The following is a 19556-nucleotide window of genomic DNA, read 5'->3' as shown; positions in this document are numbered from 1 at the left end:
ATAGGAAGTAAACAGCTTTACAGTCTTGAAGACAATGTAAAAAAGATTAAAATGAAAAAAGAAAATAATATGAGGAATTAAGTACTTTTTCAAAAAAAGCAATAAAATTCAGTATTAAAAAACTCAAACTTAAAAAAAAGCATTAAGAAATCCAAGAGGAATCACTACCCGTTATTCAACTCCATTAAATAATCATTAACTCTTCCCTTCATTTTGCACTGAGTACAGTCTATGAAAAGCTGATGAATTGTCCCAATCCTTGAAGCTGGTGCAGTCTTCCACACCTCCTCTACAAGACAGAGTTACTACTGAAAACACTGGTCCAATTCCACCAGGAATATGAGGTTCAAGCTTTTGCTCCAATTACCCTGGTCTCCCCTCCTTCCAGGTTTTAGTGTCCCTGTCTTCCTGTTTGCTTTTAAGCAACTTGAAAATTTGTATGTGGTCCTTCCTTTGAAAGATAGATACAAAAAAGTGATTTTCTAAGCTGTGTCTTTCAAGCCAAAATAAAGCTAAACTTTGATTCCTGACCACTATTCTCCTAATATGAATCTGCAAAGCAAGACTACTTAAAATCATTTCCTTTTTGAAGGCCAGGCTACCTATAATTTTTTTTCTTCTTTCCACAGATTTTCAGAAAGTTCTATTATCCTATGTGGGACTGAAAGGTCTTTATATCATGGGATATCTGCTCTTTGGCCTAGGGACTGGATTTATTGGACTTTTTCCCAATGTCTATTCCACTCTGGTCCTGTGTGGCCTCTTTGGAGTGATGTCGAGCACTCTGTACACCGTGCCCTTTCAACTTATTGCTGAATACCATCGGGAGGAAGAGGTAAGTCTCTGAATCTTAGCTTCTGGAAGATGGTTTTGAGAGGTCCTGGGAAAGGAGGCTGTTTTATAAGCCCTGCAAGGTGAAGCTATTGAAAAGGTCAGAGGAGTAGCAGAAATCCTGGCTAGTTTCAAACCATAGTGGCTCAGGTTCCCGACCCAGACATCCAGCCATATTAAAAATGATCATAACATCTTAAAATGCCTTGTTCACATGAGCAGCAGTCCATATTTGTACAGCACTTTCTAGTTTGCAAAAAACACTGTATATTAATGCAATCGTGTTTGCACTTCAAAACAATCCTCTAAGTTAGATGCTACCTGCATTCTTCCTATCTGCAAGATGAATAAACAGAGACTCAGAGATCATGAAATCACAGAATCATAAGAGATGGCAGAAGTCAGCTACGACAAACTCTAAAAAAGAATTTTCACTACAAATTTTCAAGAAATAGTCAGCCAGGATTTTCCTAAAGACTTTCAATGAAAAAGGAATCTTTAGACTTTGGAAGTTTGGATAGCGCTAATGTTAAGAAGTTTTCATTACATTAAACCTTACTTTGATTTGAAAGTTCCAGGTATTGCTTGTAATTTAGGGACCAAACATAGTTCCCCTCCCACATGAAATACTTGAATACCTGAAGACAATTTACATGTCCTTCTAAGTCTGTTTTCTGAACTGATATCATAAGTAATTGGTTCTAGAATTTCAATGGAAAGACAATATGACTTTGCATTGCATTAAGATCCCAGCCATCTCTGGGAATGTCCATGGGAGGGGTGATTAGACTGTGACCATCACAGACTGTGCAACTAGGTGTCATTATCAGGACCAGTAATTAGTGGGAAAAACAAGTGGCTTGAAGCAGTTAGATGAGTAAGGGAACAATTTTTTTATATGACAATGAAAATTGCATTTTACTCCTCAGCTGCTAACCATTTTTGGACCAGCTTTATCAGTAGAGCCTCTTGTAAAACTTCTAATTGTGATGGCTGTCAGGACAGCTCCAGACAAATTTGTCTCACTTAATAGTGTAACTCAGTGTTTCAGTCTTTTGCTTCTGATCTCTCCAGGCATGCAGGATGGAAAAGGAAGCTGGCTGAAAAGATCATGTTCACCTACCCTATTTATTCACTGATTAGTTCGTCTTGCCTGTCCATCTTCAATATATTCATAGAGGCACTGTGGAATAACTGCCATAAACTTGGCCTTCCAAATAGAAACACTTGCATTTAAAAATGTAGGCAAATCACTTTAATCTCAGTGCCCCACCTCCATTCACTGTTTAAGACCATAAGTTGCAGAACAATTGTCAGTCTGCATTGGTGGAATGAGTTTCCTTAGCAGGGTAATTCTTAGAGAGATGAAACAAAAAATTTAGAAAAGAAAAATTCAAATTTACATATAGATAGGTAGAGAGATAGATCATTTATTTTAAGATCTTAACTGTGCTAAGTAAGATACAAATACAACCAAGCAAAACAGTCCCTACCTGTAAGGAGCTTACATGCTAATGAGGGAAGGCAGCATAAAGCAGGAGAACAACCAGGTGGTTCAGTGGACTATTGGGTCTGGAGCCAGGAGAACCTGGGTTCAAATCCAGCCTCAGATACTTACTAGCTGGCAAGTCACTTAACTCTGTTTGCCTCAGTTTCCTCATCTGTAAAATGAGTTAGAGAAGGAAATTCAAAGCACCCCAGTATCTCTGCCAAGAAAATCTCACAGATGAGTTAGACACGACTGAACAATAACCAACACAAAGAGGGAGTATAACATGGTATGTGGATAGCCAGGAAGTAGAATGGAGGCCTGGCTCCAGGGAAGGCAAGGCAAAAGCCTTACCAGTTAGAGAGACCTTGGTGCCAGGGGAGCAGGATCTAAGATTCTTATTAGCAGAGAATGAGGATGAGAAATGAATGTCAGCCTTCTGGACATGTGCAAATCCACTTTCTTTCCTCCTGCACCACGGTTCACTTCTACCTCCACTTTCTTGTCCAAGATCAACATTTGGTAAATTCAAAGAAGAAATCCAGACATCATTTCTGTGACATATCCAAGGATCTTGGCACTTTTTTTTTTTAGGAACAGTGCCACCTTGGAAAGTCATCCCATCATTATAGTCAGATTGTCAGATATCAATAAATTAAAATACTCGGGGCCACTTGAAATTCAAGTGTAAGAAAGATTTACTGGACGCAAAGAATGTGAATGAATAAGAGAGGAAAAGATCTGATCTGATTCACTGCCCTCTTTTCTGTGATCAGAATTCAATCATGTTTTAAAGTCTGCTGCTCACCTCATTAAAGGGATTGTCTCTTCTACTTGATTTGGCTGATTTTGACACTAACAAAATGAACTAAACTTTTCATACTAAGTGCACCCTAGGGCAGGATAATGAGGTAGCTGCATCCAGCTGGTCACATCTGGTGAAATCCTCCAGTACAATACTCCACCACAAATCCATCATGTCAAGTATTTTATTCCAAAAATAGAGTGACTTCTGTAGAACTAATCATTCAGAACTTAGAAGTATCAGCTTACTCGGCAAAAGGGTAAACTGTTGAAGACCAAATTCCTAAAGGAAAATTTTCTCCCATCCAAATGTTAATATCACTTCATCTATATTTTTGTTTAAAATTGTAACTACAGGGATCACGAAAACTACCCTTGCCTTCCAGTATTTGCAAAATGGTTTCAGAGACAGTTTAAAGAACAAAGTATCATTTCCCCCATTTGTGAGGTAGAAATACACAGATTCTTCTTCTCATCTTCCCCTCTTCCCATTCTCTTCCTTCTTAACAAGTTGAAGTTAACTGCTCTGAGAGCTTGATCACATAGATCTTGTTTCTAGAAAATAAGAGTTCTTAACTACTCCCTTTACTTAGTCAACTGCTCTGCTTTTATTAAACCATCATGAAAAAAGGTATATTGTAACCAGATGCAATGGTTATGTGAGTTCATCTTTATTTGGAAATAATTTATATATTATTGCATAAATATTTGATATATTTTTCTTTCTATTTTTAATAGAAATGGAGAAATAATTTGAGTATGACTTAATATTAACAATGATTGAATTTAGAACTCAACATTTTAAAATGAATATTAAAAATTGTTTTTACATGTACTTGAGGAAAAATAAGGTAATATTAAAGTAAAAAAAAATTAATAATGCTCATTCTATACCTTCCACTAAAGACCAAAATTCAGAAATCTTCGAATAGTTTGGAGATACTGAAATTCATAACACATAAAATATGTTGTTATTCATAATATTCATGAATAACAACTGAAAGAAGCCTGAATGTAAGGATGCTCGCTTCTTCCTATGATATTTTTATAGACAAAGTCAAAACATGGAGGAACTGCAAATGTCATTCTTAAATAAGAAATAAATCAGCCAAGCCTGAGTAAATATCTCCTCACCAGTGACTCTCCCTCTTAATCTAACCTCCTGGGCCAATTCTTCTGTTGTTTAATCAATTACCGAGAGAAACAGACAAACAGGGGTCTTGACTCAAGGTGCCTGTACCCCAGGAAAAAACATCAAAAGAAGACTCCTGGCTTCCGGATTTAGAATGACAAGCTCTAACAGAAATGACATGTATTCCTATAAATAAATAGAAAATAAAGGGATGCTAATACTACCAAAACAGAGGTCGAGAGTTTGAATAGCTTCTTAAGTAAAAGAAGCACCTTTTTTTCCCCAAAGGGTATATTATAGCTCTTCAACAATAATTTATTTCTGGAGAATAGAGACAAGTAAGGGCATCAGGGTGATGCAGTAAATAAAGTGCCAGGTCTGGAGTCAGGAGGACTCATCTTGCAATTCAAATCCAACCTCAAACACTTGTTAGCTGTTTGACTATGAGCAAGTCACTTAACCTTATTTGCCTCAGTTTCCTCATCTGTAAAATGAGTGACAAACTACTCCAGTAATTACTGGAGAACCTCAAATGGGATCATGTCTGAAATGATTGAACAAGAACCTAGTGATTAAGTTAAATCCAATCACAAGCCCTAAGTCTGTTTAAATTGCCTGTTAGAGGCTACTAGTGAAGGATGGGGGGAAAAATGAGTAATGAACTAATTTAGAATTATTGTCACTGTATGTTCACTCCTATCTCCTTAGTTCGTTTGCATTTGGTACTACCATTCTGGGTAGATCCTCTGTATTGCTGTATGATGGAAAGGAGAAAGAAACATTTATATAGCACCTATTTGTGTCAGCCACTGTGCTAAGCATTGTTTTCAAATATTATCTCATTTGATCCTCACAATAACCTATGGATTAAATGCTATAATTATACCCATTATACAGTTGAGGAAACTGAAGCAAAGAGAGATTATGTGACTTGCCTAGAGCTGTACAACTAGTAAGTGTCTGAGGTTAGATTTGAATTCTAGATTTGAACCCTGATGACAGGGCTTCCTGTCTCTAGATGTGGTACTCTAATGATTAGCATTGAATCCACTGTACCAGCTGCCTCTGAGTGAGTGGGATTTATTTGGAAAATTAACTACTACATATGTAATGGCACTTAATTGTATAAGAAAAAGAATTATTTGACTTTGGGAAAGTTTTTAAGATTCTCTAACTCCCAACATTGTCAACTGTAATATGGAGACAATCTTCTCTATTTACCTTATGGGTTTTTTGTGAGGATAAAATAATACATATGAATAGTGTTTTTAAATGGAAAGTACTATACAAATGTAAGAGATTATTATTATTGTTATAATTATTGTCACCATGATTAAATAGTTCCCTGTGAAGAACTTGGAAGCTCAGGATGGCTTTGTTTTGAGGATGAAAAAAGTTGGCTTGGAAAAAGACCAAACTGGGTTTCAAGCTAACTTAAGGACTAAATTGGCCTGACTCCTCAGTCAGACCCAACAATTTTATGGAAACTGGTTGTTAAAGAAAATAATAACAACAAAGAAGGTTTATTTAGTGGTCTCTTTCACTGGATGGTAAAGATAGAACTTCAGAGTGATACAGTTATGCTGGCTTTGAGGTCAGGGCCTCTGAATTTGAATCTTGACTCTGCTACCTACATCTGGGTAACATCCGACATATCACTTCTTTGGTCTGGGCTTTACCTGCCAAATGTGGGGGTCCAAATAGATAGTCTATGAAATCTCTTCTAACTCTAGATCTGTGATGTTATGGTTCTTTGAATCTCTAGTTTTAAAACCAGACACGATGTGACTCCTGATTTGTTATTAAATCATTCAAATGGCTTCTATACCAATTACCCCTACTCAATTGACACAGGTAAATTTTTACTTTTTAATTTTGTTTTGTCCATGAATGATTTATTTCCGAGTTGGTATTTGGGGAGTGGACAGGAGAAAGGAAACTATAAAAAAAAAAAGTTTTCCTACATCTACTTGTGGTAAAGTGTGACCTCTCCTGGGAATATTAATATTTTTAAAGACCCAGTACTTTAATACTATGAAATAAATGGTACAAGTGAAAATGAATTAATATGGTGAAATGTCAGGAGGGTAAGAAGCTGGCAGAAGAGATATTTTTAATCAGGGAGATTGTTCCCAGAAGTCCTCAAATGGTACCATACAGGAATCAATTGTCTCTCTCTCTCTCTCTCTGTATGTGTGTGTGTCTCTGTCTCTATCTCTGTCTCTGTCTCCCTCTGTCTCCCACACACATTCCTTATGTGATGGACTCTTGTTCTTGTGCTCTTGTTATAGGGGCAACAAGACACAGGTTTGACCTCCAGTAGTGGCAGAGGGAAGGGAATCGACTGTGCCGCCCTGACCTGCATGGTACAGCTGGCTCAGATCCTGATTGGAGTATTCCTGGGGTTCTTAGTCATCTCTGCTGGCAGTGTGATTGTGGTGGTGATTGTGGCTTCAGCTGTGGCCTTATTTGGCTGCTGCTTCGTGGCTCTCTTTGTTAGATACGTGGAATAAAACAATAAAGAAATAGTGGAATTGTATCAATTCAACAAGCAATCTCATCCCTCTGGTTCTTTGTGTTTTGCCGATCAGCAGAAGACTTGTATTTTCTTTAAGGGAACAAAAAGAAAAGAAGACACAATTCTTATCCTTTAAGAGATTACAGTCTAGAAGGAAAGGTAAGAAAGGGGAATAAATGACCTGTTTATGCATCAATTTCCAGCAGGTCTCAGAAAAACAATCACTATGAACTCAGACACCACTTGCTCAAAAGATAGCATGAAAAGGCCATCTTTTGGTGGAAAAGGTAACTGCAGCGTTTTTGACCTTTATAGCTGTGAAACCATGACCATGATAAGAAGGATTCTCATACTGAGTTGTATATACCAGATGTGCCTAAATGTCTCCCAAAATGGACATTTTTCATTTCTGGTTTTAGGTTTATATTTTAAAGCAGAGATTAATTGTTAATTTTTTCAAATTAAGTTTGTTCATGTTTTAGTTTCTTTAGTTAGATGAATAAAAATAAGCTTTATCGTTAAATACTAAACACATATTCATTTTAAAAAATTAAAATTCCATGTGCTCTCAGTGAAATGCATATCTCCACATAGGTTTTTCTGTAGTTCTGTATATCTGTCAGACATGATTCTTATAGAACCTAAAACTCCAGGTGTGGTGGGAATTAGTTGTCTTTATTCTTTCTCCTCAATTAGTCTAGAAATATTTCACCATAGTCTTAATCTTCTAATAGAATATTTAACTTTCTAGACAGTTAAAGAAATTAAATGAAATCTGTTCATTGAGAAAACTGGCCCATTCCCTTGTGACTTTTTTCTTTTCTTTTTTTTTTTTTTAATAACTTTTTATTGACAGAACCCATGCCAGGGTAATTTTTTACAGCATTATCCCTTGCACTCACTTCTGTTCTGATTTTTCCCCTCCCTCCCTCCACCCCCTCTCCCAGATGGCAAGCAATCCTTTACATGTTGAATAGGTTACAGTATCTCCTAGATACAATACATGTGTGCGGAACTGAACAGTTCTTTTGTTGCACAGGGAGAATTGGATTCAGAAGGTAAAAATAACTCGGGAAGAAAAACAAAAATGCAAGCAGTTTATATTCATTTCCCAGTGTTCTTTCTTTGGGTGTAGCTGCTTCTGTCCATCCTTGATCAATTGAAACTGAATTAGCTCTCTTTATCGAAGAGATCCACTTCCATCAGAATACATCCTCAAACAGTGTCATTGTTGAGGTATATAATGATCTCCTGGTTCTGCTCATTTCACTCAGCATCAGTTCATGTAAGTCTTGCCAGTCCTCTCTGTATTCATGCTGCTGATCATTCCTTACAGAACAATAATATTCCATAACATCCATATACCACAATTTACTCAACCATTCTCCAATTGATGGGCATCCATTCATTTTCCAGCTTCTAGCCACTACAAACAGGGCTGCCACAAACATTTTGGCACATACAGGTCCCTTTCCTTTCTTTAGTATCTCTTTGGGGTATAAGCCCAGTAGAAACACTGCTGGATCAAAGGATATGCACAGTTTGATAACTTTTTGAGCATAGTTCCAAATTGCTCTCCAGAATGGCTGGATGTGTTCACAATTCCACCAATAATGTATCGGTGTCCCTGTTTTCCCACATTCCCTCCAAAATTACACATTATCTTTCCCTGTCACTTTAGCCAATCTGACAGGTGCGTAGTGGTATCTCAGAATTGTCTTAATTTGCATTTCTCTGATTAATAATGATTTGGAGCATATTTTCATATGTCTATAAATAGTTTCAATTTCTTCATCTGAGAATTGTCTGTTCATATCCTTTGACCATTTATCAATTGGAGAATGGTTTGATTTCTTATAAATTCCCTTGTGACTTTTTTTCTAAGGAGATACTGCTTCTTGCACCTTGGGTAAACACTGCATGCTGGTATTTAAAGTCTTGATATTTATTTGAGATTCTTATGCTAATCCATTGCATTAACAAATTAAATAGCCATTAATAGAAAATTATAGAATCCTATGAGCTTGGGGTATAGTGGTTGAGAGAGTAGTCTATGGGAAGTGGGACCCACTGAGTTAAGGAGGTATTTATATTTTTAGATATTTTTATTATATTTTAGAATCGGCCTTCTAGACTTCCTTTAAACTAGGAGGCAACTTGATCAAAGCCTGACAAGTGGGACATTCACAGGTAGCTAGAGTGTCATCTGGGGACCAAACAGTATGCTATGCCCTGTTAAATTGACTAAGTAATCTTCAACACAAGAAGTAAGTAATCACATAATAATCTTGCAATCTCTCTGACAGTAAAGAACAAAGAAGAAGCCAAGGGTCATTAAATACTTTTAACTACACTTTTTAGCACTGAGGTCAGCATTCACCAGGGACCAGTCACATCAGTAAATACAAAATGTAGACAAAATCAATATTGTTGAGGTGTTTTCTTCAATGATTAAGACTAAACCAAGAATAGTTTGCCTTAACAGAGAAGGAGGATATTTTTGGTCTCTCTAAGACAAAAACTATAGGAAGCAAATGAATCAACTGCAAATGCTGGGCCTGAATCAGATTAAATTGTAATTGGAAATTATATAACAAAATAAATAAAAATACAATAAATCGTGTATAGTGTTAACTTGTAGTTTTCTAAGTTACTGTTCAGCCCACAGGAATCTTTATGTATGGTTTAGTGACCCTTGTTAATACTTGAACTTGACTCCTTGTTCTGCAATATCCATTGCATTGCATCATTGTTAATATCTATAACATAAGCCTCTCTCAAAGAATTGTTGTAAGGGAATAGTTCTGTAAACAAAAAGCTTGCTACAAAACGTGAATCATGAATATTCCCACTTCTTATTTATTTCCTTTAATGGTGTGAGTTCCTTCAGGTCTAAGACCATTATATTTTTATATAATTTTGTTTCCCTTCCTGTGCCAAGAAGAGTGACACATATAATAGGTACTTAATAAATATCTGAATTAATATATATAAAATGATCTAGGCATTGTTCTTAGTAAAGTTCCCATTCTCTTAGAGGCAGAAGATTGAAAGTATGAGGTAATCAAAGGAAAGAGCAAGGGCAACAGGAGAGAGATGAACTTGGAAGAAAAGCAGACTACAAGGTTAAATAGAGAGGACTCTGCATTAGGAGTCAAGAGACATGGATTCTAGTCCCAGCTATCATAAACCCTGCCAACAAACCGTCACAAGCACAACTTGAGTAAATCACTAGCCTCTCTGGGTTTCAATTTCCTTGTGTATAAAAGGAGCAGAGACCTAAAGGTCTTTCTAGCCCCAACATTCTTTTTTATTATTATTATAGCTTTTTATTTACAAGATATATGTATGGGTATTTTTTCAGCATTGACAATTACAAATCCTTTTGTTCCAACTTTTTCCCTCTTCCTCCCACCCCTCCCCCAGATGGCAGGTTGACCAATACATGTTAAATATGTTAAAGTATAAGTTAAATACAATATAAGTATACATGTCCAAAGAATTTTCTGTACAAAAAGAGTTGGACTTTGAAATAGTGTTCAATTAGCCTATGAAGTTAATCAAAGATGTAGGTGAACAAAAATAGAGGGACTGGGAATTCTATGTAGTGGTTCATAGTTATCTCCCAGAGTTCTTTCCCTGGGTATAGCTGGTTCAATTCATTACTGCTTTGTTGGAACTGATTTGGTTCATCTCATTGTTGAAGAGGGCCACGTCCATCAAAATTGATCATCATATAGTGTTGTTGTTGAATTATATAATGATCTCCTGGTCCTGCTCATTTCACTCAACATGAGTTCATGTAAGTCTCTCCAGGCCTTTCTGAAATCCTCCTGCTGGTCATTTATTACCGAACAATAATATTCCATAACATTCACATACTTCAACTTATTCAGCCATTCTCCAATTGATGGGCACCCACTCAGTTTCCAGTTCCTGGCCACTACAAAGAGGGCTGCCACAAAAATTCTTACACATACAGGTCCCTTTCCCTTCTTTAAGATCTCTTTGGGAATATAAGCCTAATAGTAACACTGCTGGATCAAAGGGTATGCACAGTCTGATAACTTTTTGAGCATAGTTCCAAATTGCTCTCCAGAATGGCTGGATGTGTTCCCAATTCCACCAACAATGTGTCAGTATCCTAGTTTTCCCACATCCTCTCCAATATTCCGCAGTATCTTTCCCTGTCATTCTAGCCAATCTGACAGGTGTGTAGTGGTATCTCAGAGTTGTCTTAATTTGCATTTCTCTGGTGGATAACATTTTTCATGAATCAAAGAACTGCCTTAGGTCATTGAATGACAGAGAATAGCTAAGTCATTCCCATTTGGTCATTATAAAATATTGCTGTTACTGTAAAAAATGTTCTAGTTCTGTTCATTTCATTTTGCATCAATTCATATAAGTCTTTTCAGATTTTCTTTTCTGAGAGAATCCTGTTCATCATTTCTTATGGCACAATAGTATTCTGCCATAGATACCACAACTTGGTCAGCAATTGCAAAGTTGATGGCCAACTCCTTAATTTCCAGTTCTTTGCCACCAGAAAAACATTACTATAAATATTTATGCAGATGTAAGTTCTTTTCCTTTTTTAAAAAATCTATTTGGGATATTTTTATTGTTTTATTTCCCTCCTTTTCTCAACATAGCTAAATCCACAAAAGTTCAGTTTCTGTCCTACTAAGAATATTGCTTCAAATCTACAAAATGTTACCAATTGCACTAGATCTGGTTATCCTGTTTCTAATAGCTAATAATAGAAGAAAGACACCTTCAAATAGGATCCTGAATTGGGCTTGATGTTGTTCAGTCCAACCCTTTGTGACCCCATTTGGGATTTTTTCAGTAATGATACTGGAATGATTTTCCATTTTCTTCCCCACCTCATTTTATAGTTGAGGAAGATCAGGCAAACAAAATTTAAGGCACTCACCAGGGTCACATAGCTACTAAGTGTTTGATGCCAGATTTGAATTCATGAAGATGAGTCTTTCTGACTTCAGGCATGGTGCTCTATCCACTGAGATACCTAGTTGCTCCCCTGAATTGGGTAGTTACTAAGTATTTAGAAAAGTAAAAGATGACAGTCAGCTTTAAATTGTTTGGCTGTTTTGTTTGAAAGTGGCAAAGGCTGTGATTTAATTATTTATTGAGAACATCTATTCAAAGCATGCTAAATGTGAAATATTGAATAATAAATTATTTACATAATTTTTCTAAAAAAATTTTCATTTCTCTGATTAATAATGACTTGAAGCATCTTTTCATATGGCTAGAAATAGTTTCAATTTCTTCATCTGAGAATTGTCTGTTCATATCTTTTGACCATTTATCAATTGGAAAATAAGCCCCAACATTCTTTTTAAAAAAGTAATTAGGTGGGAAACGAATGTGAACTATTTGCATTTTTGTTTTTCTTTCCGAGTTGTTTTTTACCTTCTGAATCCAATTCTCCCTGTGCAACAAGAGAACTGCTCGGTTCTGTACACATATATTGTATCTAGGATATACTGCAACATATTTAATATATATAGGACTGCTTGCCATCTAGGAGAGGGGGTGGAGGGAGGGAGGGGAAAAATCGGAACAGAAGCGAGTGCAAGGGATAATGTTGTAAAAAAAAAAATTACCCTGGCATGGATTCTGTCAATATAAAGTTATTATAAAATAAAATAAAATATTTTTAAAAAGTAATTAGGATGGAGGGCAAGAATGACAGAGCTCAAACATACAAGATCCTTGGAGAATAAGGTAGGTCTTTTTCTAGTTTCCCTTAACCACAAAATAAGCAAATGGATGTTATTTCCTGAATAATACATATTGACTGTAGCTTTTTCCCAATATTTTCTACCCTAGATAGAGGCATAGAAGAGAAAACATCTGTAACCCACACTTATCATATCAGGTCTATGATGAAAGCAAACTCTGCTATTTTCCCTAATCCTTACTCCCAACACTACAAGTCATTTGGCTTAGCATTCAAATACCAGGGTTCAGAGGAGCAATGAACCGATCCTGAAAAGCAGATGAGTTACCTATCTGGGGTATTAATTCTAAGAATTAATACAAATAATACAAATAACTCAGTATCTTCTTTTAACCCTTTACTAAGGGGAGATTATGTTAAAGGTCTATTCCTTTTGTTGAATTGACAACTAAATCTCTGAGATTTCTGTAAAGTTTTAAATTCTGCTCACTGGAGCTAAACATAAGGACTCAAATATCTCTTCCAGACATAACCTCCATGCAGATATTTAAAGACAGTTCTCAAAACCCCACTTCTTATATGTGGGCTGAATATATCCATTTCCTTAACTGAGTCTTGCATTTAATAGTTTCCAATTCTTTTACTGTCCTGCTCATGCTTCCATGTTCACAATAGGGCAGGTATGGTCAGAGCCAGGCATTAGATTCACTGATCTCTTTCATTTCAGAATAGTCATATATCAGTTTCTAAAATTTGAATGGAAGCTATCCTCAGAAACACCTGAATTTAAATATATTTCTACCCCAATCCCACATACTGTCTGTGAGACCTTCCCCCCCATCCCCCCCGCAAAAAAAAAAAAAAAAAAAAAAAGGTCATTTCACTTCTAAGATAATGTAAGCTGAAGATCAGTAGGGAATGAATGATCTGCATTGGTAGAGGAATTTCCTCCCCAGAAAAGTAGAAATGGTAACCTTGCACAGCTCTCCCTCAAATCCAATTCACTTCCATGTCATGGTATCATCTCCCTGATGTTATATTTGTCTTTGAGAATGAAGGACAAACAACAACAATATCAATCCTTCCTGGAAAGTTTCCTGCAGAGATGAAATCATAGGTTGGGTAAAATTATATTGAAACAACTGCCAGAGCAGGAGGTTGCATCTGCCCAATGTCTAGTCCCAATTCATCAATCAGTGGGAGGATTCTGGAGGCAGTAAAAATGAAGACTTATTTGACTCTAATTTATATGCTTTGTTCTTAAGAAATTCTTCAGAATTTAGGCAAAATAAAGATTTGAAGTTAAATGATCAGTAGCAGTTCTTCAATTTTGGGATGTAGGGCAGTATCATAAGAGAAAACTACCAAGTAGATGGTTTCTAATTCCTTAAATACCTGTAACTTGACATCGACTTTTACATATGCACAATAACATTATCTCAAATCAAGATTTTTTTTTAAAAAAAGGTGTTTAAAGTAGTTTAGTTTTTCGAAAGCAAGGGGACAGACACAAGATAGCAAAATATTTGACAATTCTATGATTACAATTATCTTCTGTATTTCACTTGTCTGAGAGAAACTATCCCAATTTGGCTGGGAGAGGTCTGGTCCTTGGAGTAATGTTTGAGTTGTAATACCAGCTTTATTTACTTGTTAGACAATCCGGGTGAAACTACTTAAATTTCACCTTAAAGTTCACATCTTTTAAAATGAGGGCAATATTTGCAATACTTATCACAAAATATCAATTTATTTAACTGAGCCTTGCATCTAATAGTTTCCACTTCTTTTACCATCCTGGTCACCCTTCTATGTCCACAATAGGACAGATACGGTCAGAATGAGGTATTAAAATTCAGTGATCTCCTTCATTTCAGGGTAGTCATATACCAGTTTCTAAAATTTGAATGGAGAGCTGTCCTCAAGACTCCTGAGTGAAGGTGCCCTTCCTTAAAACCCCACATACTGTCTTGTGGTCCCTCCCTCAGCCAAAGTCATTTCACTTCTTTCTAAGACGATGTAAACTGAAGACCAGGAATGCCACACACATTACCTACTACAGGGAGATTATGATGAATACTACTCTGGAAAAGTCTTGATTATTTAACAAACTCCCTGCTCTATGCTTTTCAATCGGCCCAACAAGAGGCAGTTCCCTAGATTTACAAGTAAAGAGTTGATTTGTGCTTTGTCTTGGGGGCTAGCCTTTAAAAACAAAAAACCAAACATGAAAAATCAGCTAAATTTTTCCATGGGGAAATCCATTTCTCTTGGATAGCAAAGGGAGCATAATTTTAGGGAAGTTTTCTAGACTGAGCTTAAAGAATGAGACCTTTTTTCTGAGGCTGTTACCTCACCAGTAGCTCAATGGTTTTAAATGACAAGATTTGGGGGCTCAAATCCCACAGAGGTGGGGAGCAGAGCCCTGAGACTACAGTTTTTTCTGTTTGAGGGTAGAGAGCACTCACCAGCAGTTCAGCATTTCACTATGTTCTGGAGCTCCAAACATCCTATCCTTAGACCAGTTTTTGATGCTGCTGTCCCCCTCCCAGCAGCCATTCCAGCCCCCTCTCCTCTTCCCATCCTATCACAAAATAAAGGCACACTAGCCTTTTCCTTTCTGCTGTCCCACTTGGAAATAATTCAGATAACATTTTATTTAAAAACACATAAAAAGAACTTCCTCTTCCACCAAACAAAATCAGTTTCATTTTTGGGTATGTCTTCTGTCTTTAAAGAGGGTCTTCACTGTTGACAAGCAAAGGGCAGGTATATGGAGATCTTAATAAGACATCAAAATCGGAGCTTCTCCTTGGATCCAAGTGCAGAATGGAAGTTGTTCTGGCCATTTCCCTTTCTCCCTACTCCCACAAGTCCTGCAGTAGGAGGCAAGTTGTACTTCTCTTCTGATTACAGAAGCCCAGAGTTGGGAGCCGTGTCCCCAGAATCTACCAGAAGATTCTGCCCAGCAAGAAGATGATGAGAGAGGAATTTCTAAAGATGTCTTCAAGAGTCAACTCTGACCAGGATTTTTAGGGTCCTAAATAATCCAGGGCAGCTCTTGCCTACTGTGAATTCCCAGGTTCACAAAAAGACAATTCTTCCCAACGAGACAGTGATTTCCTTCCCTTCAGACTGAAAGGGAATCTCCTCCATTAGGGAAAAATCACTGAGTTCTTACTCTTCTGCTCTTCCTTGGAAAGGAGGACAATAGTTTGCAGGCTTCAGCCAGCAGAACATCCATTTACATAGTCTCTGAGCAGGGATAACCTTGAAATCAAGAAGGAAAAGTGGAAGCATTTCTGAGGGGCTCAAAGTTTACTTGAGTCTAATGGACTGATTCCATCTCTAACTTGTAACGTTCGCTCCCCACTCTGGTCAGTTCCCCGTCTCAGGAAACTTCTTTTTCATCTCTCCTTTGTAGAGATTATACTGTCCTCCTCTCTGCTCACCTGATCTCAACAAGAATGGGTTTGTCAAAAATCTAGAGCGATCTCTTGCCCAAAGCGAGAAAGAAGGCATAGAGCAAAGCTTCTTAAATTGTGATTCGGGACCTCATATGGGATCTTCTTAGGGGTCGTGAAATTATGATTTATTGGTAAATGTATGATTTGTATGCCTATTTTATATCCGTATGTGCCTATTTAAGAGTACAGAGCACTCACCAGCAGTTCAGCATTTCATGAAATGAATAAAAAAATTCTTGAAAAAATTTCTCTAGCAAAAAGGGGTCATAAGTGGAAAGTTTTTAAAGCCCTGCATAGAGCACCACAGTTTACCACTTGACCCAACTTTAGGTTTTTTGTTTTTTTTAGCATTTGTGCAAATGCACTTCCCAGTGTTTCTCCCCTTATCCTCTGGAAGGCCCTCAGAGCCCCTTACCAGTTTCCATCCTACACCCAACACTTTTACTGCTCTTTTCGAGTCTGTCGTACATCTGTTCTGTCTCTTCTGCCTCCTCCCCCGTCCCTTCCCCCGTTTCCTCCCCGCCCCGTCCCCTCCCCCATCCCCGGGAAATCACCTACTGCGCTCCACACTTCGGAACCTCAGCCCTCCACCTCCTTCCCTCCTCCTTCAGTAGCCGTGCTCCTCCGAGCCAGCCGTAAGGTCATAGCGGTGACCTATGCTGCAGGTCATCTGCAGGCGCTGCAGACCGCTACGCCGGGCGGACTGTGGAGGAGGGGGGTTCCAAGGAAGCGTGCGTGGGAGGGGCCGGGGTCTGCAAGATGTATTTCTTGGGCTCAGGTTTACTAGTGGCGTTGAAGGAGCGCACGTCAGAGAGCGGGGGCGAGGCGATGCGCCAGAGCAGGCTTTTAAGAGCCTTGCCAAACTCCCGCGCAGGAGATACTCGAGGGTGGGACTGAGGCAGCTGCTAGAGTGGGCCAGGCCCACGCTCACTGGGAACACGTCCCCCTGGCTCAGGAAGCACTCGTGACCGAAATGCCCCACATTCAGCTTGATTACGATGCCCCAGGTGGTCAGAGGCTGGCTGGGCGCCAACGCGAGGACAATGGTAAGGCGATAGTTCCTGATTTGGTGACCTCGGCACGCCTCCTAGCGCTGGTTTCAGTCACGCTGCTGGATCCCTTTCCAGAAGCACGTGGTTCCGGGAGCAACGCCCGCCGCCTCCGGCTCCACGGACGGAGGTCCGGGAGATGGTGCGCACGGGCTGCAGATAGCCGAAGCTGATCCCCCACCGCTGGTGGCAACCCAAAGCCCCGCAGCACCTCCGTGCGTGGTACAACCCTAGCCTGAACTGACAGTTGCCGACCCCTGGTTTATCCGGGAAGCGTATCAGAGTTCTTCAAGCCGTCACCGCGGCATGGGGCAAAGTGAGCAGCGCGCAGAGCGACTTGGCTGAAAAGCAACGGCCACTGCCCAGCCGGAGCACGCGCCTCCCGCCAGCGTCCCAACCTAGTCCCCGGGGTCGGTGGCCCTGGAGAGCGGAGGCCACTGAATGGTAGCGCGCCACGCTCGTGGCAGTGAGGAAGAAGACACTAGCGTACATGCTTATGGCTCTCACAGTAAAGATCGTCCTGCACGTGGCTTTGCCGAAGGGCCGGGAGAAGTCTAGTGCGTTCTCCACAGCCCAGAAGGCAGAGTAAGCACGAACTGAAAGGCGGGCAAGGCCAGGCTGGTGACAGAGGTTTAAGCACAACTTAGGCCAGCCCTGCTTTCTTTTCATCAGGTACAGGACCAGGAGGTTGCCCGCGGGTCCCGAGGCACATACCACTGAATATACCACAGAGGAGAATCCGCCCCCCGGCTCCAGCTGGGCCTGATGTGCCAGGACCCCGCGGATGCCTGAACGCGGGATCTGTCCTGCTACACCGTCCGGTCTCTTCCCTCATCAGCGAAGAGTTGCCGCTCGAGTTTCCCAGTTCTAGTAGATCCCAGGAGGCCAGACCGGCAAGAGACGGCCTCCTTCGTGTTGGGCCATGATTTAATGACTGCGATTGGAGCAAGTCTGATTTAATCCTTGCATTGGTTCCTCTCCCACTTTGTCAGAGCAGCTGTCACCAAATATCACAAAGGGATTGGCTAAGCGACTAGACTGGCCCTTGAAGGCTTTCCAGCATAGATTCGCCTACACCTCGAGTTCCGAGTCCAGGAGCGGGGAAAATAACCAACTCTCAAGTGGGAGCAGGGAGATAACTGAGGAGAGCTATGGAGCTGGATGGTTGCTTCACCAGGGACCTTTAAACTGAGGTGTCCGTCTGTCCTCTTCCTTTCTCGTTCTTAGGTCAGCTGCCTCAAAAGGATTGAAAGACTCGAGATTGCGACTCAAGTGCTCTTGTAATTTCTTAGTTTGTCTATTCTCAAAATAAAATCAAACCTAAGACAAACAAGCCAAATCTTTTTCCTGCTTGGTTCTCTACTGCCACAAGTTTTTCCGAGAAATGTTCTCTAAGAGAATTCAGTAAAGAAAGATCACTTCTTAATCAATCACTCCCTCACTCAGTCGCACTTGACTCCCGGTGGGTTGTAAACAACTCTCCTTTGAATTACATTTGCATCCACTTCAGCTACAGGCTCAGAAGAGCATGCACACTCATCCATCAGCGCAAAACGGGAACTTATCGTGGTTTTGAATCAGGAGATTGCAAACTAAAGTGCCTGCAATTAAATTGGGGGAATAGAAGGAATCTAAAGTTCTTGCTCTCTAAGTCTTAATTTTCTTTCTTGGAGGAATTAAATCGTGACTCGATCTTTTTGACTTTCCATTTTATCTGTTCCATCAAAATGTTATTTTCCTTTCTTTTCAATCCAACTTCCTCCATCTTTCACTCTGGAAATTCGAAAAAACGAGGGAACACCTTAAAATCTAATCTTTTCACCATAAATAATAAGAATGGTCTCTTTCTACTCTCCTACTAGTTTTGAACCCAGACTCTAATGGATATCCTGAGACATTATCCAAGGTATAAAAAAAAAAAAAAGTCTATATATAAAAAAGTCTCCTGAGATTTAAAAAGTAATTTCCTATCTTTCCCAAGTACTATGGCTATTTCAGCTGTCAACTACAGTTACATGCTTATTCTAAGATGTTAGGAAGAATTTTGAACATATTTCTTCATAGATTCCAAAATTAGATGCTTTACAGAAACAACTTTCTACTTCATCATTTCTGGATTTTGAAAGATGAAGCTTTGCAATTAGTCCAAAGGGACCTTGTGTTAGATTCATGGAGTTTTCCAATTATTCCATTACTATCATTTCCCAGACCCCTATCACTGAAGCATTTCTATCCAAAACACATTTTTATGATATTCTATTTCTCCCAATTTTTTACCATGACATTGGAGGAGAAAACTTTAGAATCAAGGGGAAAAAGCTTAAATTGCTTCATTAATACTAATATTTGATGCAAATTCAAGGGGTTTCTGTCCCTAATAGGTTCATTCTACCCCTCTGAAAATGCCATTGCCAAGAGCATCTCTAGCAGAGGGAGACTGGTATTTAAAGTAATTTTACAAAATTCTTCCTTATTACCTTTCTTTCTAATTTCTTTATCCCCTCTTCTCTGCAAAATAAAATACTGTCCTCATTTCTATTTAAAATTGCTATT

General features: G+C 38.9%; 1 protein-coding gene and 1 pseudogene across 1 annotated transcript in view; one reads left to right on the top strand and one right to left on the bottom strand.

Annotated features, from left to right (window-relative positions):
- The window catches only part of SLC45A2 (solute carrier family 45 member 2), a 64317-nt gene extending 57522 nt beyond the window's left edge, over window positions 1-6795 (top strand). The window contains exons 6-7 of the mRNA XM_051989499.1: window positions 630-835; window positions 6548-6795. Coding sequence (XP_051845459.1) covers window positions 630-835; window positions 6548-6769 — 428 coding nt within the window. The 3' untranslated portion in view covers window positions 6770-6795. The remainder of the gene's footprint in view (window positions 1-629; window positions 836-6547) is intronic.
- On the bottom strand, window positions 6785-17991 carry LOC127544346 (relaxin-3 receptor 1-like; annotated as a pseudogene).
- Window positions 17992-19556: the final 1565 nt, after the last annotated feature.

The sequence above is a fragment of the Antechinus flavipes genome, chromosome 1, assembly GCF_016432865.1.
Source record: "Antechinus flavipes isolate AdamAnt ecotype Samford, QLD, Australia chromosome 1, AdamAnt_v2, whole genome shotgun sequence".
NCBI classification, from domain to species: domain Eukaryota; kingdom Metazoa; phylum Chordata; class Mammalia; order Dasyuromorphia; family Dasyuridae; genus Antechinus; species Antechinus flavipes.
The sequence above is the reverse complement of the archived record's forward strand: the minus strand, read 5'-3'. Positions and strand labels throughout refer to the sequence as shown.